This window comes from Cebus imitator, unplaced genomic scaffold (genome assembly GCF_001604975.1).
Source record: "Cebus imitator isolate Cc_AM_T3 unplaced genomic scaffold, Cebus_imitator-1.0 Scaffold54, whole genome shotgun sequence".
Taxonomy (NCBI): domain Eukaryota; kingdom Metazoa; phylum Chordata; class Mammalia; order Primates; family Cebidae; genus Cebus; species Cebus imitator.
Window position 1 is genome coordinate 8567980 of NW_016107369.1, and position 20330 is coordinate 8588309.

Below are 20330 nucleotides of genomic sequence, written 5' to 3' on the forward strand. Positions count from 1 at the left end.
CGCCCCGCCCCGCGTTTCCCGCCTCCCAGCCTCTCTCCATTTCCGCCCCTCCTCTTCCGCTCGTATCTCTCAGCCCTGCCCCTCTCCTGTCCTCCCCGCCCCCTCTTCCGCTCTACGTTCCTCTTCACCCTTGCGCACTCTCTTCAAACGGCTGCTTCCGGCGGCCTAGGCTTACGTTTACCTTGCGCCGGAAAGAGAACCTGTGAAGGCTGTCGGAATTATGGCGGCGGTGGATATTCGAGGTATATTGTATTGCTATACTTTGTCTCTTGATTGTCTGTGGACTAGTTTGGGATGTTATAGCTCGCAGGCTCAAGGTTCAGGTTCCTTTGTGTTAGGTCTCAAGCTTTTCTTACTGTTTTTTGTGGACGACCTAAGACTGGTCGAGCTAAACACTGACGAGTTTTTCCAAGTTCTTGGAGCGTCTCTTGGAAGCGTGGGAGAGAAGGGGCTGGAAGCAACTCTGGGCTTTGAGTCTTCAGAGCTGGAGTATTCTACACGCATATCTCTGCAACAGCAGAGCTATTCTGTTGGGGTGAAGGAATGGCCTTTGGGCAGAGAAGGGAGTGGGGTAATGAGCCAACTTGATTTGATTCATGTCATGGGACTTGGCGCGGTGACTCCCTAATACGATCGCTCCCCACGAGTCCCTGGGCATGAATCCCAAATGTTTTCTGTTGTAAGGTTTATTTTTGAGTCGATAATACTTTACATCGAACATCCATCAATTATTACGGGCAGGGGTCGTATCTTTTTCACACCTGAGCTGTAGAGGTACTCAAATATTTAATCAATCAGTGAATAAATATATGGACATGCCACCCATTAATGATCTTGGGGAGCATGTAGAGTTGTTTTTGTTCGTATATACAGTACTTGATTTTTAAAGGGAAGTGTTTGAGATGCTGTGCCTTTTTCTTCTCTCTCTCTCTTTCTTTCTTTCTTTTTTTTTTGAGACGGAGTTTCGCTCTTGTTACCTAGGTTGGAGTGTGATGGCGCAATCTTGGCTCACCGCAACCTCCAATTCCTGGGTTCAAGCGATTCGCTTGCCTCTCAGCCTCCCGAGTAGCTGGGATTACAGGTGTGCGACACCATGCCGGGCTAATTTTATATCTTTAGTAGAGACGGGTTTCTCCATGTTGGTCAGGCTGGTCTCTAACTCCTGACCTCAGGTGATCTACCCGCCTCGGCCTCTCAAAGTGCTGGCTCACTCCACTGCCCCCGACCTGAGGCACCTTTTTCCATAGTAACTGGATTGGGGTCTAGCACATTTATTACAAACATTCTCATTTACAGTTATCCGGTGATCTTAAACACTTCTGGATCACGATTTTACATACCTTTCTTTCATTATAAGTGGAAGTTTCAAATGCCTAATTTCATCCTTGCCGATTGTTAGAATGCTCTTAAACTGCCTGGGCTATGTCAACATGTTGCCTTGCTACAAAATAAAAAAGAGAAACATTTAGTCTATCAGACTATTTTCAAATACTTAGTTTGTATAATTTTTACTTACAATTTAGATTTGTTGGGATCATGGTAAAGACTCTAAGAGTGTGTTTGGTGTGTTAAAGGACCAGCAAGGAGGCCAATGTGGCTGGAGGGAAGTGAGAGAAGATGTGGGAAGGAGATGAGGTCAGAAAGATGTTGAAAGCCATGATAAGGTCTTTGGCTTCTCCTCCAAATAAAATGGAGAGCCATTGGAGGGTTTCCATCAGAGGAATGATGTGATATGATTTTTTTTTAGGAATACATTGGCTGCTGGGAACAGTGTAAGAGAGCAAGGGTAGAATTAAGGAAACCAGTTAGGAGGCCACTTCGATAATGCATGGAGGTTTGGACATAGCTTGGATTAAAGTGATAACAACAGAGATGGTAGAAAGTGGTTAGAATCTGCCTGACTTGGTAGTGTATTCTTTTTATGGGGCTGGGTTCACAGATAATCTCCAAGTGCAACAGATAATTTCATTTTCATAGCCGTAGACCATAACTCTTACCTCAACTCTTACCATAACTCTTACCTCTTAACCATTTTCTAGAAAAATATTCTTGGATACTTGAGCTCATAAATGGATTGAGAAAAACCACTGACCAATGTAGTACTTGTACTTGGTCCTCAATCATGAATTAATCAACATTTGCTGGTTATTTTAAATCAGGTCCTATATTGGTTCCTGGTGAGTAAGACATAGCCCCAGTTCTCTAAAAACTCATAATTTAATGGGAAGTTGCTTGTGCTTCTAGGTTATGAAAATAAAAGTGTATAAAGATTGCTATGAGAACATAGAGAAAGAAGCCACCACCAACACCATCGTAATCCCAAGTAGTATTTATTGAGTTATTACAATGTGCTAAGCATTTTACATATGTAACCTTAGTATGTAGATACTATTATGATCCCATTTTATAGATGAGGAAACTAAGGCACAAGGAGATTAACTTGCCGAAGTTTTATTTCCTTGTGTCATTCTGCTATGTGGTAGATAATTGCGGGCAGTGAAGTGAGAATCTAGTGTAGCTAGATTGTGAAATGCCATATTAAGGAATTTGGATCTTAATCTTTTGGACAGTAAGTGTGCACCACCATTCTTGCAGTAAACTGTGACATAGTTTGATTATTTTGCAAGCATAGCATAATTAAGGCCAAATAGGATTGAGGGAAGACTTAGAGGCAGGGAGCCCAATGGGAAGCTGTTGTCTGAGTGACATTTGGAAGATTAAATAAATAACAGTGGCAATAAGGATGAAGAAGAGGAAATGTATTTTATGAGACTGCATCCTCTCTAGAACAATACTCATTGTTCTGTGGCCTTCAAATTTATAGTAGGACCTCTGGCTTTTCTCACAAGTTCTTAATATCTCTGTAGTGGGCGTTTTCATTCTGAGCCAGTGTAGTGTGTATGACTGTGATCTGTAGAGTTAGGATACCTGGATTCAAATCTCAGCTCCACCATTTAGTAGTTCTGTGACAAGTTACTTAGCCTTCCCATGCTTTAGATTCTTCTTGTGTAAAATAGTAATATACTACCAAACTCTTTGAGTTATTGTGTGGTAAAGTGATTAGAACAGGGCCAGGCACAAAGTCAGTGTTCAAAAATGAGAAATAGGATTATTTCCATTTGCATTGGTTTTGTATGTCATATATGTCTCATTTTTCCTCTTTGAATTAGTTTACTAGACGATTAAAATACATTAGAAATAAATGCTGATGAAGAGTTTTGTAAGTGTGGAAACAGCTTTGTAAAGAGAACTTACAGGGAGAATTTACTGAAGTCACATGGAGCAGATGACGTTTAAGATTCTAATTCTGAGAGTCTGATTCCATACTTAAACCCAATCTATCCAAGACACGTTCATTATCATCATATCCCTAAATGAATCTGTTAACTTCCTGTAATTGTTTGTAGGTAGGATCTATAATTACACATTTATTTGTTTTTGTGGATTATTCCACCTCTGCTGAAATTATGTTGTTAACACTATTATTAATAATTGATTATGACACCATATAGACATAGTGTCCTGTGAAAAACAAACCGAAACTGTCCTTCTAGAAATACTTTAATATAATCATGCTAAGGAAATAAATGTATAAGAAGTTTTAATGTAAATAAACCTATGTTAATAATTGCACTGTAGTATTTAAAGCTGAGAATGATGCTTGTCTTTAGTTGCTTTTCATTACAAAGACTCTTTCCAAAATCTTATTTCCTGGTCTGTTGTGTATTTGGTTATTGCATGATCCAGTTATTATGGACCATGTAAATGATCTGTACTAATTATTTGGTTATTAACATACTTTATCTGTCTCCTGCTGTATAGCACATAAAGTACATTTTACCTTTATATAATTTTTCTCAGTTGAGTCATTTTGCTCAAAACTGCTTGCCACCTTGAATTAGGTCTGACTTCTTTGAAGATGTCAGAGGTAATAAAAGGATAAGAGAGGCTGAAGGTTTTCAACCTGTATTGTATAGGTATTTTGATGGTCATGATTTACACCTAGTGGTGTTCAGTACAGTCAGTGGTATGAAGTATCATTGAAGCCATTAGCCAGTAAAAGCTCATTTATTAAAAATATCTAGCTCTATTTATCATGTCTTTTTAAAAGCTATGATTTAATTCTACTCTAAATATGAAACTGTGTCACCGTAGTTAAGGGCATTCTACTTCCTGTTTATCCTTTAGCTTTTACATCATTATCATCTCATCTACAATAATAGCTTCCTAACTTCTCTATCCCTAATTTAGAGATCTTAAACTAGTGACTATGGATGTGTTCTCTTGGGCATACATGTTGTTTGAAAATTTTGAATTCCTTGCCAGCATATAAGAATTTCCAATTAAATCATTTCTAAATTTTAAATCTTATCACTTCTTCACCTAATGAAATTATTCTCTAAAGCTATAATATACTTTATATTTTTACACTTCTGTATATACAGTCTCTGCTTGGAATTACTTTGCCCTTTACTCTATGTAAGTTTTTATTTATTATTTAACATATTATGCTAAAACCCACCTTCTCACCCCGTGAAAAATCATTTTCATTCCCTCAGGTAAATTATTCTGCTCATTCCTGTATAGTCTCATAACACATTTCTTCATATCTTTTTTTTTGAGACAGTCTCGCTCTGTCACCCAGGCAGGGGTGCAATGGCAAGATCTCGGCTCACTACACCTCTGCCTCCCGGGGCCAAGCGATTCTCCTGCTTCAGCCTCCCAAGTAGCTGGGATTACAGGCATCTGCCACCATGCCCAGCTAATTTTTTGTATTTTTAGTAGAGATGGGGTTTCACCGTGTCTTTGTTATAACGCTTACATCATGTTATTGCTTTCTTGAATAATCTCTTCTGTTACATCATGAGAGTGTGTTGGTTAGGACCCATGTCATCCTTATATTCATAGTGCCTGCTACATTAGATGTATGATAAATGTTTGTTGGATTGAATTCTTTCTTTTTTTCTAATCCTTTATCATTTTGTTTTCTTTCCTGTAGACAATCTCCTGGGAATTTCTTGGGTTGACAGCTCTTGGATCCCTATTTTGAACAGTGGTAGTGTCTTGGATTACTTTTCAGAAAGAAGTAATCCTTTTTATGACAGAACATGTAATAATGAAGTGGTCAAAATGCAGAGGCTGACATTAGAACACTTGAAGTAAGTTATTTTAAGAAGGTAGCATTTTTACCAAATACAAGTTTTGCAATGAACAGTTCTTTCAAGCTGTGGGTTTTGAAGTGCAGGGTAGAACTTTTGGAGTTTTATTTGGGTTTGTACAAATTTGACATGCAAGGTAATTATTAGTATTCAGTTTTAACGGAGGTCTTTTCTGTATAACTTCACAATGTTTACTTTAAATGTAACAAGTTTTGATTTTGACCTGATGAGTGATTTTGGCAATGTTACTGTTATTATCAACCAGGGAACTGTAATTATTGTCTCTTCTATATCTATTTTATATTATTAAAGTATATGAAACAACTGTTGATACAATTTTCCTGTTGTCAGCTAAATATTGAGGAGGGGCTTATAAAATTAAATTTATGTCGTATTTTAAACGGCTTTTGTTGTGGGGCAAATACAGCTATTGGGACAACATATTGTTGCTTTTAAACATAATCTGTCAGGTAAAAAAATTTGTTGGGGTGAGGAAAAAGTTTTTGATGTTTTCTAGTTTGGTAGTATATATAGTTGAGTATTCATGGTTATTTTTATATTTTATATGTATTTATAGATTTAATCAGGAAGCATCATGGCATTTTGGTTGCCTTTTTGAAACGGACACTCTTCGGTGTACTTTCCTGACTGAAAATAATCAGATTTAAATTTATAACACATTTCTGTAGAGAAATTTTGTTGTTTAAAAAATAAATCTTCCTTTATCTATATGCCACCTGTCTGGGAAAATAGCCAGTTTTACTCAATAGCCAGATTATAACACCAAACATAGGCAGTTTTAATCCTATTTAGTGTTGCCAAATTTTTATATAATAATTTGAATGTTATTTGAAATTATTGTAGGGCATTTATAGATCTTTGGATATCTGTGTTGTGTTTTCAGTCAGATGGTTGGAATCGAATATATCCTTTTACATGCTCAAGAGCCCATTCTTTTCATCATTCGAAAGCAACAGCGGCAGTCACCTGCTCAAGGTAAAATGTGTAAACTTAAGGCATTGTTTTCTATTTAAAATATCATGATGTATTTCCTTCTTGACCTAACTTGTTTTTTTGACTGGTTTCTTTTTGGAGGGTCCCCAAGACCACATACATGTTCAGTACCATGCTGGAGGACTCACCAGACTTAGCATATGCTTATACTTACAGCTAAGATTTGTTACGGCAACACAGTAAGGGTACGCAGCCAGATTAGTACTGGAAAAAGACATGTCAGTAGGGTCTGTAGGAATCCATGTACAAATTTCCTACGCTTTCCCTTTTGCTTGTGAAGGGCCATACCTGAGTGTGCCCTCCATACAGCAATGAAATGCAGCTGCACTCAATATGTCTGCTCAGGGAAGTCCATTTGAGACTTTGAGCCAGAGATTTTTAATGAAGGCTGGTAGCTTGGACATCCTCTGCCTACCAAATTTTTAGATTGTCTAAAAGAAATCTGGTGTCCACTATAATCACATTGTACAAGTCATCTGCAGAGGCTGGTACAACATGTATAACTATCATGTAGGAAATGTTTGAAAAGCCAGTTCTACTAGTTTATAGTTGGATACCAGGACTCTTTAAACATGCCCAAGGACAACTCTTCAAGTACTAACAGTCAGAACAACTCACTGCATCAAAGCTACCTCACAGTTGGGATACCAACTGAACATCAAGCATCCCAAGTAACTTTTCTTTTCCTTGACCTCTGGACTTTTTATTGGCCTCCTGCTTCTCAAAGAGTACACTGCTTCTGATGGCTTAATGTCTCAGAACTTTGGTGGTGTTGGTCTCCGATACCACTCTGCTGTCCGCTACCTGATGGGTGCTGGTTTTTTGGATGGTTTGCATGGAATTGCTCCTGTCCAGGGCATCACCAAGATTGAATTCCTTGCTGTCTTGCAGCAGGCAGCAATAGGTGGCGATCTCAGCCTCCAGCTTGACCTTGATGTTCAGCAGGGCCTCATATTCCTGGGCCTGGCACTGCCCCTCTGCCTGGGTCTGTGCCAGGCCCAACTCCACGTGCAGCAGGATGCTGTTGAGCTGCTCCATCTGCATGGCATAGTGGGCCTCCACCTCCCTCAGGCTGTTCTCCAAGCTGGACTTCAGATTTCTCATTGAGTCCAGGTCGATCTCCAAGGACTGGACTATATGTCTGAGCTTCGTGAGCATCACCTCAGCAGCTCCAACCTTGGCAGACTGTGTGGTAACCACTATGGTGCTCTCCTCAATATGCTGAGAACAGTTCTTTTATAGTTCCTCTTGGTTCTTCAGAGTCTTTGTATTGGGCCTAGATGTCTGCCATGATCTTGGCAAGGTCTTGAGATTTGGGGACATTTGCCTCCACGATCAGCCTAGAGCTGGCAATCTGGGTTTGTAGGCCTTTTACTTCCTGTTCATAGTTCTTCCTCATGAAGAGGAGCTCCTCCTTGATACCTCAATCTCTGTCTCTAGCTGCAGCCAAGTGACATTGGTGTCATCAGTGAACTTGTGGAGCCCATGGATGTCGCTCTCCACAGACTGGCGCATGGCCAGCTCTGTCACATACTTGACTTCAAAGTCATCAGCAGCAAGACGTGCGTTGTCGATTTGTAGAACGATGCGGGCACTGTCCACAGTATTTAAGATCTGAGCCCTCAGGTCCTTGATGGTCTTGAAGTAATGGCCCCAGTCTGTGACCTGGGGTCCCTTCTAGATTTTGCTCTCCAGCCCCTGGTTCTCAGTCTCTAGTCTCCTCACTCTGTCCAAGTAGGAGGCCAGGCTTTGAACCAGTTAGTTTCAGGCTTGCATGATCTCCTTCTCATTCCGGATGCCTCCATTCCTGCCAGACTCTGGCCATCCCCATGGCCAGGCCCCTGCACCCCAAGTTGCCCTGGAAACTGGTGGAGCGGGACATGGAGATCCAGGAACCAGAGCCACCGGTGCCTGCACATACGCTGGTTGTGCCGCTGACCAGCCAGGCACGTCAGCGGGGTTCCTGGATGGACCTCAGGGACCAGTTGTTGGTGGAGAGTGTGGAGCAAGTGGCGAAGCTCATGCTGTCCAGGGAGGAGAGCAAGAGGACAGGACTCAGGCTTTGTTGACAACCACAATTAACTTTTCATCTCAGTCTACTGAGTTAATTCTGTTACAAAATGCGTGGTAGATGCAATCATTACCAAATTAATGGAGGACCAATTGAAAATTCTCATTGATGGATCCAACTAAAAGCCTTACCTGGGTTATACTACCTACGGAAAACTTGATTTAGAAGCAACACTGAAGGGTATAGAGTCCAGATCTGGTTTTGAATTAAAGAGCTAGACACCTTTTCCAGCGACAACCAGAAATCAAAGATGTTTAGAATCAAGCCAAGACCATGAATAGAGTCATACTGAAGAGAAGATTTAAGATAGGGGAGCCAGATGGGTGTTATTACAGCTACATCTCTCAATTATACCCTCATTAAGACATTTATGAAGAACCTTTAACTTGGCATTGATTTCAGAGAATGACTTGGTAAAGAAGTTGTGATTCCAGAATCCAAATTTAGTTTCAAAATCAAGGATCTAGAGTACCTGCCCAGAGTAAAAGAGAACGTTAGAACTAAGGCAACGCTAGGGACAAGACAAGATTTCCATGGTGAGAGGATTCAAGGTAAAGAAATTATACAAGACGGCACTAGCCTCACTAGCAGCTGTCTTATTCATTAGGACCCAGCACAGGGGCACAAAAGCAAGCTCATTGCGTTTGATACCTTTACATTGGACCCAAAGTCTCTCTTGCTCAGTGTCTTACTCCTTTAAGTAAGGTTGACTGACACAGTACTGGCATCATTTGGGAACTTGTTAGAAATGCACTCTGCCTACTGAATAAGAATCTAATTTTAACAGCATCCCCAGGTAATACAGATGCACGTTAAAGTTTGAGAAGCACTGCTGGAGGGCAACAGTGGGCATATTTTTTCTGAAGAGGGCCAGTGACTAAATACTTGGGGTTTGTGGGCCTTGTAGTCTCTGTGACAACTGCTCAATTATTGCCAGAGCGGCCATAGATAGGTAAATGATTGGATGTGGCTGTTTTCTAGTACAGCTTTACCAAAGCAGTAATTGCTAAACCCCACCTTATGGGAAAATATCAGATTTTAGTTTTTTTATGAGAGTCTGTTTAGCAATTTGTGTCCATAGCTGTATTCATAAACCTTTTTTCCTACTGTTTTAGTTATCCCACTAGCTGATTACTATATCATTGCTGGAGTGATCTATCAGGCACCAGACTTGGGATCAGTTATAAACTCTAGAGTGGTAAGTGGTCTTCACATTCTTTAAGCACTAAAGAAAACTTTTAATTAGCTACCTTGCTTCCAATAATCAAATGAGCTCCTCTGCCTTGTGTAAGTTGCTATAAAGTGTTGACTATTAGAATGTTTTGAACTGTGGTTACTTTGAGTCAAGTCAGTGCTCAAAGTATATTTCATAGTTACAATTATATAGTAATTTAGGTTCTGAAAAATAGGTTCTGTCTTTGCATATGTGACATTTTGTGAGTATTTACTTTGGAAATTTTGGTTGACCTAATGAGAAATTTAGAATTTGTTTTTCCTTTTACAAGCTTACTGCAGTGCATGGTATTCAGTCAGCTTTTGATGAAGCTATGTCATACTGTCGATATCATCCTTCCAAAGGGTATTGGTGGCACTTCAAAGATCATGAAGAGCAAGGTAAGTAGAATACCCAGACCCTCCTAAAACACTTTTGATCCTCTGAGAATGAAGCTGTTTTCTTTAGGAAAATGGCTGTTGATCTTTTCTAGGTGTGTATCACTTTTTTGTGGGATGGTGACTTTGTTGCAGCTGAGATTCATGTAAGTAGATATGGTAATCATAGCTTTCACATAGGAACAGATACAAGTTTAGTCTGTTAGGTAACTGGTAGTCTTTGTTAAGGTGATTCAAGGTTTTAAAATATTTGGGGCCAGGCATGGTGGCTCACTCTTTTAATCCCAGCACTTAGTAATGCCAAGGCAGGCAGATCACCTGAGCCCAGGAGTTCAAGATCATCCTAGGCAACATGGTGAAACCTGATCTCTTAAAAATAAAAATAGAGACATAGGAGAGACAGTGATTTGGAATGAGCAAAGATGATATTCCCTAATTCCCTGACTGTTGAGTTATCTTGGAATCTGGAACTTGTTATTCTTCCAGTCTTCAAAGCGGAGGAGTCGAGAGAGATTGCCTTTTAGAGCCCTATCTCCAGATGGCCAGTCTGTTTTCTGATCCTTCCATCTCATCACCTCTTGTGGCTCCAGGTCCTCTAAGTTTCCATCTAATCTGCTACTGTGTTCATCATATTTTACTGTTCAGCTACCTCAAGAAATGTGCCTATAACAGCATACTTGTATTTTGCATTTCCTTTTCTGAGAAATAGCAACTCAGAGTAAATTACTGAGGAAACATGGCCTTTCTATAGAATTCAGACCTGTATCATCTTCTTAATAGTAGGTATAAGCAGGAACATTTGATAAAAGAAATGTTGACTAAAATTGGCCCAATTGCTATTTTCTCTTACCATAACCAAATGTTTGGAATAACACTTATCTGGAACACTTTGCTTAGAGACAGTTTCCCAATACACCTCCCTCCCAAGGGCAAATCCCACATGTGATTAACTTCAGAATTTCTCTTTCAGGTTCTTTTCTTTTTTTTGTCTACATGATTTTCTGTTTTGTTATATTATTTTTTTTTTTTTGGTGAATTACAGTCTTAATAATTGAATATGGCAGATTGAGTTTTTGAAGCCTGTATTTTTTAATTTGTTCTTAATAGGTTTTGTGGGAAAAGACCATTTAATACACTTAAAATATACAAAGGTAAGGCTGGGCGTGGTGGCTCACGCCTGTAATCCCAGCGCTTTGGGAGGCTGAGGTGGGCAGATCATGAGGTCAGGAGTTCGAGACCAGCCTCGCCAACATGGTGAAACCCCGTTTGTATTTTGTAAAAATATAATATATTAGCTGGGTGTGGTGGCAGGCATCTGTAATCCAGCTTCTTGGGAGGCTAAGGCAGGAGAATTACTTGAGCCCGGGAGGCGGATGTTGCAGTGAGCCAAGACTCCACCACAGCACTGCAGCCTGGGCAATGAGACTCCATCTCAAAAAAAAAAAAAATGCAAAGATAATTTCAGACCAATAATTTGGATTGTGATCTTGGTAATTCTGAAAAACTTGAGCTTTAAGACTCTTAAGTTTGTGTATGCTTATGTACCAAAACTGAAGTAGCTTTAAAAGATGTGTATCACCGTAAATGGTAGAATTTAACTTCAGTTAAGAGGAAGAGTTACAACACTTCTGTATATATGCTGTGTTTACCTGATTTGGGGAATTATCTTTGGTATAGCAGGTAATGAAGTTTATGTGTGTTTATGGTGGATAAAGATTTGTAAAATATGAGGTGAAGTTTGTGTATGTTCATGGTGGATAAAGATTTGTAAAATATGAGACACCAAACTAAGTAGGCAATGTTTTGATTCAGACTTCATATTTTAATAGATAAAGTCAGACCTAAAGCCAAAAGGAAAGAAGAACCAAGCTCTATTTTTCAGAGACAACGTGTGGATGCTTTACTTGTAGACCTCAGACAAAAATTTCCACCCAGATTTGTGCAGGTAATGAAAATAAAATATGTGTGGTTAATCTTTACCTCTTTTGTGTGGCATACATATTTATTTTTAATTGAGAACTGTTTCAGATGTGACCTAAAATTATTGATTTTCCTCATTAGTTAAAAAATCTCCGTATCAGAGGAAAGGTTTTGAAAGACTTAATAGAAGAAATGGGCAAATGGAACGGATTTAACACTGTTTTGTTTTTCTTACTGAATCTTCACAAACTTTGAGGACTACATATCGATAATATTCTCATTAAAAAGGTTGCTGAAGGTGTCACAGGTGGTAACAAAACTAGAATATGGAACTCATGCTCTTTTTACTCTATGTGCCGCCTTCCAGCCTAGGGTAATAGATATCTGAACAACCTAAATGATAGAATAACAAAAAGAACAGAATATCTGAGGTAGAGTGTTTGGCAATATACATAGAGGAGGCAGGAGTGATTAATAGTGATTAATAACACAACACTGGGGCTTTAAGTTATACGAATTCCACTGTGTGATTTGGAGGGGCAGGGAGATTCTAACAACAATAGCAAATCCACCTGCCATTCTACTAAATGAGCTTTTGGAGCGAAATAGGTATGTAATGTAATTGATGAATATGCTGTTCTCATGGCTTGTCTCAGTTCTTAAGGACCGTTACAGGGTGTACACACAAAATTATATGCCCTGTTTTTGTTAGGAACTCTTTAAGGGATTTTCCAAGGGAAATTTTAAACTAAATGAAATTTTTCATGAGTTGACTTTAGAACAGGCCTCCCCTTCTCTCTTCCCTGACTCTGCTGTAGTGAAAGATGGGTGCTATGGGAATTGTGATGTGGTGGCGAAGAGAGCAGAAGACACAAGATGGAACTCAGAACAGGAAAGCTAGTTTAGAGGAATCTCATGAATGGCACTTGAAGATGGAACATTGTTGAATAAATAAATAAATGAATTATAGCTGTGTGTAGGATGATGAGTGATATCTACAAAATGTAAGAAGTTAGGTGTAGTTGAGCATTCATTTGGTGAGTACATAATGTATACTAGGTAGGCCAGGGGGAGACAGCTAGACATGTGCTGTCCAGTATGGTAGCCACGAGGCACATGTGACTATTAGCATTTGAAACACAGCTAGTCCAGAGATTGAGTTGTGATGTAAGTGCAGTATGCATACTGGATTTCAGACTTGTATGAAAAAGAGTGTATGTAAAATATCTCAGTAGTTTAAAAATATTGATTTTATGTTGAAATAATATTTTAGATATATTTGGCTAAATAAATGTTTGTTTTTAAAAATGTGATGAGAAAATTAAAAAATACACATATGGCTTGCATTTGTGGCTCACATTTCTTTTGAACAGTCCTGATCTAGAAAATGGTAATAGAACATGCAAAACCAGAAACATGAGTTGAGTTAGTGAACATGTGTTCAGAAACCAGAAAAATCTTCTGAGGGTTTACTCTTTGTGTTTGTGAGGGGAAGAGTAATGGAAGATGAGACTTAAAAGGTGGATTAAGGTCAGTTGAGAAGGATTTTGTATGCCATGCAAAGGAGTAGGGATTTAATCCTGTAGGCCTGTGTTTCTTCTCTATTTTAAACTTATAACCCATTACCTCTCCTATAAACGTAACAGGGCTCTGGATACATTCAGAGTTATTTGAAGATTTAAAACAATAGCTATTATAACCAAAGACCGGCCAAACCAGGGGAAATTTTGTATACTCTTTTTCAAGTATATGCTCTCTAGGAGTGTATTCCCGCTGAAATCTCTGCTGCCTCATCTTCAAGTGACTAGCTGAGAATTATTGCTGATGGCAATAAGGACCCATTGGATGTTTTAAAGTAGTTGGCAAGGGAGTAATGTAGTCAGTTTTGTGTTTTAGAAGATAACTAGTGACAGTATGGTGGGGGATGCTTAGGAAATCACATGTAAAGTTTGGATTCAGGGCACTTAGATTGTGGAAAGCTTGAATTAATTCTGTGGCCATAGGATAGAGAGGAGACAGATGTAGGAGGTAATTTCAGAGTTAGGATTGCTTTAATTTGGTGGTTAGATTTTGAGAAATTGGACAAAGGGTGATTCTGGGGTTTCATGCCTAGAATTACATTGGTATTGTTAACTAAAATTCAGAATACAGGGAAAAACACAGATTTTGGTTTAAATACAGTTGTTAGGTGTTTGGTTTTCATTGACCAACCTACAGAACACTGAGTAGTTTCCCATTATATTTGAGTTCTGAAGTACTCTAGTGAAAGACAGTTTTTTTTTTCCCTGGCTAGGGATGCTGCCTTGAATCTTATTTGCTGTTCTATCCTGGTGAGCTAGTCTAGACATTGTAGAGAAAGCTCAAAGACTCTCTTGATTCTTAAAATAAAAACCCTTGGCTGGGCATGGTGGCTCATGCCTGTAATCCCAGCACCTTGGGAGGCTGAGGCAGGCTGATCATGAGGTTAAGAGATCAAGACCATCCTGACCAACATGGTGAAACCCCGTCCCTACTAAACATACAAAAATTAGTCAGGCATGGTGGCATGCGTCTGTAGTTCCAGCTACTCAGGAGGCTGAGGCAGGAGAATCGCTTGAACTCGGAATGCAGAGGTTACAGTGAGCTGAGACTGCGCCACTGCACTCCAGCCTGGGTGACAGAGTGAGACTCCATCTCAGAAAAAAATAAAATAAAAAAACAAAAACCTCTTTAGAAAAGCACAGTAATTTTAAAAACATGAAAGCAGAGAGAATAATTAAAAGTGAAACCCCGTATACCTTTTAGCCTGCCTCAACAGTTATCAAAAATGGCCAAGCTTGTTTTATCTCTTCTTCCCCTGCTTTCTCCCAGTTATTTTTAAGCAGACTGTATACTTCATATCATTTCAGTGGGTTTTTTACCTTTTTCTTTTAAAGGTTTAGCCACATTCATACTTACATCATCGTATTCCTGAACTCCACATTTCTTTGACCATCCAAGGGCCAAAAAACAACTGCCAAAGATAATGTTCAGCTCTGTGTAACATAACTAGGAGAAAGATGGCTTTCTCTACAACTATTAATAATCTTTTTTGCTTTTCTTACCAAAATTTTTTCTAGCCTCAGATCTAGAGAAAAAAAAAATCTCCTTGAAGCCTCCCAGAACTTCTTTTAGCTCATATGAACTCTTCTTTTCTTTACCCATTGTGTCCTCCAGAACTATTTGTACTTCGGATAAGGATACAGAAGGTATTCCTACTTACCAATTTTATTGCGCATTGGGCCTGTGGTACCCAGGAATGTTGCCCCTATAAGGGGACTTTCAGGAGAATAGAGAAGTTCTGCCTGCTTCTTTGAAGCCCCGTTTTTCATATTTTAATTGTTGTTACTGCTGGAAGTTGCACTAACACCGATGTGATGAGAGTATTGGTCCTCAGAGCCTTTTATGGGGACTGTCTTTTTTAGTGCTGTTTTTAGAAGCTACTAGAATACCATAGGATATTACTTCAACTAGGATTATTTAAACCGAAGCCACCTGATTAAATTTGCTCCAAGAGGCACCCTTGCTGTATATCCCCATCTCAAACCCTGTTCTACTCATCTGGCAGACCTGTCTAATCTAGAAAAGATTAGACAGTGTATTATGTTGGGTAAATAATGACATTATTCCAATGTCCAGATATAGTTCAATGTCCAGTATAGCTTAAATGATTCAGTGCCGGCAGTAGAAAAATTCCCCCCTTCAATTTTTTTACTCTCCTCAATGTTCCTCCCTATATTTCCTTTCCTATTTTAAAGAAAAATGATTTGTTTCCTCAGAATTACTTTGGACATGTTTAAATACTGATATTTGCACAAGATAATGTGATATATGGCTTTGTTGGGGGTTCTCATGATGACTCCCATATTTGCAGATTGCTAGCAGGACTCAAAGGACTCAGCATGTAGTTGTACTCAGAGCTAAGATTTATTGCCGTAATGTGGTAAACATATATAGCCAGATCATAAGGGAAAAAGACAGCAGAGTCTGGAATAATCCATGTACAGGCTTCCTTATATTTCCTTCTTCCCTTAAGAGATTACACAGAGTGCACTCTTCTCAACAGTGAAAATGCAGCAATGTATGTGTGATATGTCTGCCCAGGGAAGTCCATTAGATACCCGGTACCCAAGGCGTTTTTATGGAATTGGGGGTGAGGCTCTTCATGTAGGTACCCTCTACCTAGCACATACCAAAATTTCACAGCCTCTGAAGAAAGCAGGTATTTAACCCAAATCACATTTTTTGTAGAGTCTAGGCACAGAGAGTCACTGTTATCAGGGAATGGTGGGAAACCTCCAAAAATCCAAAGTTTCTAGACACTAGCCAAGGGCCAGCTTTGCGAGCAGGCTTTTCTAAGTATAGCAGCCTCAAGCCTTCTATGGCAACCCTTTTATTGCACAGTGGGTAATAATATGAAGCTCAGTTTTGGTCTTGTTAAGCGCAAAGTTTCCCAGGACTTGCAGTTGGAGTAGGATAGTTGGCAGTTGTCAGCAAGAACCTGGAATGTGTAATATCAGAAAATTTTGTAGTTATTAGGAATGGCAATAGGTAAGAAGGCTTAGGAAGGGCATGTAAATCCAGAAAGATTCAGCAAACAGATGGAGACATTAGAAGTGAAATGAGATAACTTTTTTCTTCTTAGATGATATGGAAGTAATAAGGTGTTTTAAGTGTGTGTGTGTGTGTGTGTGTGTGTGTGTGTGTGTGTGTATAAAATTATAATAAGTTTAAAGATAGGTGGTAAGGAAGTTGGTGGTGTTGGCATCCTGGTTTTTTTTTTGTTGTTGTTTTTAAACATGGGAGACAGTGTCATCGGATGAGAATGAGGGGGTAGGTTGTGAACCTTGAAGAAGACGACTAGATTGTTTTAGAGCATTTAACTTGGAGAATGGGGCAAAGGAGATGACAGCTTAATCAAGTGAAAGAATTGCTGTACAGAGTGAAGGATCTGACCTTGTTTCTGACCTCTGATGCTCTTTTTTTTCTATAGATTGGTTTTTAATAATACACTCATCAGAAATCTCTTTTCCCTCCAAATTTCCCTTGCCTGCCAACTTTAAAAGTCCTGGTTCATCCATACTTCATTCTCTCTTTGCATAATTCATATCCCCAAAGAAAATAAGACTTTAGAGTATTGAAAGACTTCATTATTTTTTCCCATTGGATTCTACTGAATTGCTTTTTATAAAGCATTGTAGCCTGGGTCCACACATGGCTACAATGTTAAATGTTCAAATGTTTTTATGGTTGGTTGACTATCTTGTTCTAGTTTTTGATTTATGTCTTTTCTGGAATGGGAAATAAGAAGTAGAAAATGATAAATTTATAGTATCTAAATAGAAATTTTTCTTCACAAAGTCATTTGAAATATAATTTGGATGAAGTTTTCATTGTATTAATATGAAATCAAGAAGAAGAAACTTTGCCAATCTGACCTGTTTTCTTCTTTTTCCTCTTTCCCTCCCTGTTTTCTAAAAAATCATAGCAAAAGTCTGGAGAAAAGCCTGTTCCAGGTATGGTTCATCTAATATTCTTATTAAGCTTGAAATAAGATCGAACAGCCTGTAAATCAGTAACAACTGCAGCATGTGAAATGAGCTATGGTCATTTTGTCCTTCTAGAGCAGGGATGTCCAATCTTTTGGCTTCCCAGGGCCTCACTGGAAGGAGAATTATCTTGGGCCACACATAAAATAACACTAATGATAGCTGATGATCTAAAACAAGCAAAAGTAATAATATTTTAAGAAAGTTTACAGATTTCAGTTGGGCCACATTCAAAGCCATCCTGGGCCACAGGTGGGACAATCTTGTTCTAGAGTTTCTCATTGTAATTTTTTACTCCTAACCTTTGAGATCTGCTCAGCTGTCAGCAGGTGGTGCCACTGTGGTAGCGTTTGTGGTAGTGAAAAGATGAATGGGGAGGGAAAGAGTAGGTATTGAGGTGTGAGGAAGCCAATGCGATTCAAGGTTTTTTCCATCAAATCTATGTGTATTTTTACACAGTGGTGTTTTCTGTTACATTATTGAAAATAGGCATTGAAACATCATGGTACTGGGTTAGAATAATTATATATCTTGTTTTTAACGTACTGTCTTAAATGCTGTATAATTTTGTCTAGTATTACTAATTTCCTTGAGTTATCAGGTTGTTAGGTTTGTAACTAGGTTCTTATATACATCTGCTTGGGGAAACAGCTAGATCTAGAATTTGAGATAAGCAATTAAAAGTGAATTTGAAAATGTGAATCATTCATATTAACCATTGTTTGGATTTTTCTCATCCCTCCATCTATATCCCCCTTCCAAAAAAATCTACTTTTGATATCTAGTGGATCAGACAAAGAAAGAGGCAGAACCTGTACCAGAAACTGTAAAATCTGAGGAGAAGGAGACCACAAAGAATGTACAACAGACAGTGAGTGCTAAAGCCCCCCCGGAAAAACGGATGAGACTTCAGTGAGTATTAGACAAAAGAGAAGCGTGCAAGACTCCTCATGCCAGTTATCATACCTCAGTACTGTGGCTCTTGAGCTTTAAGGTACTTTATTGTAATCATCTTATTTGTGTGGAATGCACTTATTCTTTAAGAAAGGATATTAGGCCACGTGCGGTAGTTCATGCCTGTAATCCCAGCACTTTGGGAGGCCGAGGTTGGTGGATCATCTGAGGTCAGGAGTTCGAGACCAGCCTAACCAATGTAGCGAAACCCTGTCTCTACTAAGAATACAAAAAGTAGCTGGGCATGGTGGTGGGTGCCCGTGGTCCTAGCTACTCAGGAGGCTGAGACAAGAGCATTGCTTGAACTTGGGAGGCAGAAGTTGCAGTGAGCCGATAATCACATCATTGCACTCCAGCCTGGGTGACAGAGCGAGACTTCATCTCAAAGAGAAAGGATATTATTCCGATCATGATTTCTAGTGAATATTTGTTATACATCTTCTGTAACCTTTCCTCTCCTGGGCTTGTGCGGCCTACCCACTCACATGTTTACTGGTAGATACGTTTAAAAGCAAAATAAAGATATTTGTATATATTGCTTCATTATGACTTTTTTCTTTATCATAACTGATATTTTTCAGATGCACTTTGAAGACACAAAGGATGTTAAAGTAGTAACTAAGCATATTTCCTTTTGTTAGTTATATATTCCTCAGTATTTAGTTACTGACATTTTGAAAGATGACAAAAAGGATAAACCTCACTCACCAATACCATTACCCTATAAATACTATAACAGTGTTGGGAATTTTAATCTTACTCTGTGTGGAGATAATTTTTTTTCAATAAAGAAAAGGAATGTATTTTTTTTTAACAGCCATAGAGGCTGAGAAATCCATTGAGTGGCTCCATCTGGTGAGGGCCTTCTTGCTGGTAGGAAGTCTGCAGAGTCCCTAGGCGGCACAGGATATCTCATGACAAGGGGGCTGAGTGTGCTTGCTGCATGTAGATGCTTTTAAAACTGTACTTTAATCACTGCTTTCATACAATTTTACTTTATCTATTGTAAGCTTTTTCCCATGTTTACATAGTTTTTATAGACTGTTTTAGTGTCTGAATGATTATATCTCAGTTTTCTTTCTGTGTTACACTTGGGATTTTTCCCGATTTACGTTGTTTTAAATAAGACTGCGGTGATTATATCTTTGTATAATGCCTTTTCAATATTTGGTATTTGTTTATTTAGGATAGAGTTCCAGAAGTGATATCGCTAGAGTCTCTGCATTTTTATTGCTCTTAGTCCATATTGCTAAGTTGTCCCTCAAAAGATTGGACTAGTCATCAAACAGCAAAGTACGAAATATGTATCAGTTTTTCCACAATTGCTACCACTGAATTTTGTCATTTATGTTTTTTGTGTTAAGTAGCAAAAGTGATGTTTTAGTATTTAAAGTGGTTGAACAATTTTTCATCTTTGTTTTCTGCTTTTATGAAATGTCTGATTTTATGTATTGTGAGAGATTTTTGTCTTTTAACTTTTTATCTTGACATAATTTCAGGCATACAGAAAAGTTATAAGAATAGTACAAAGAATTCTTAAATATACCTTTTACCCTACTTCTCCATCTGTTAATATTTTTCTGTATTTTAGTCTTTACTTTTCTTTCTCTCTTCTGTCTCTAACTCTTGCTCTCCTGTCACTTGCTGTTTCTCTCTTTCCCCCCTCTCTATCTTATTCATGTTTCACCAGTGGTGTCAATAATGTCATTTACAGCAGAAGAAAATTCTGAGTTATGGGTTGCATTTAGTTGTTGTCTTTTCAGTCTCCTGTAACCTGGAATAGTTCTTTAATTTTGCTTCTTTTTCATAACCTTGATATTTGAAGAGTTGAAGCCATTCATTTTGTAGAACGTCTCTCAATTTGGGTGTGTTTGCTACATTCTCATGATGAAATTCACCTCATGCATATTTGTGAGGAATGCCATAGAAAAGATGCCTATGGAGATACATGCTGTCAATTTGCTCCCCTTCTGGTGATGTTGACATTGATCCCTTGGTTAACATAGTGTCTGCAAGGTTACTCCACCTTAAAGT

General features: G+C 38.7%; 1 protein-coding gene and 1 long non-coding RNA gene across 3 annotated transcripts in view; one reads left to right on the plus strand and one right to left on the minus strand.

The window, feature by feature from the left end:
* LOC108304525 overlaps positions 1 to 161 on the minus strand; it is an 8987-nt gene extending 8826 nt beyond the window's left edge. Inside the window, exon 1 of the long non-coding RNA XR_001825295.2 lies at positions 129 to 161. This is a non-coding gene — a long non-coding RNA (uncharacterized LOC108304525). The remainder of the gene's footprint in view (positions 1 to 128) is intronic.
* Positions 136 to 18839, plus strand: MED6 (mediator complex subunit 6). 2 transcript variants are annotated; one of them, XM_017528766.1, is made up of 8 exons: positions 137 to 242; positions 5000 to 5159; positions 6064 to 6155; positions 9360 to 9442; positions 9750 to 9858; positions 11685 to 11800; positions 17282 to 17309; positions 18128 to 18839. In XM_017528766.1, the coding sequence occupies exons 1-8, from the start codon at positions 221 to 223 to the stop codon at positions 18256 to 18258; spliced, it is 741 nt and encodes a 246-aa protein (XP_017384255.1). In that variant the 5' UTR covers positions 137 to 220; the 3' UTR covers positions 18259 to 18839. The 2 variants fall into 2 exon arrangements, with proteins under 2 accessions (XP_017384256.1, XP_017384255.1); XM_017528767.2 differs by lacking the exon at positions 11685 to 11800 and having other exon boundaries at positions 136 to 242.
* The last annotated feature ends 1491 nt before the right edge of the window (positions 18840 to 20330 follow it).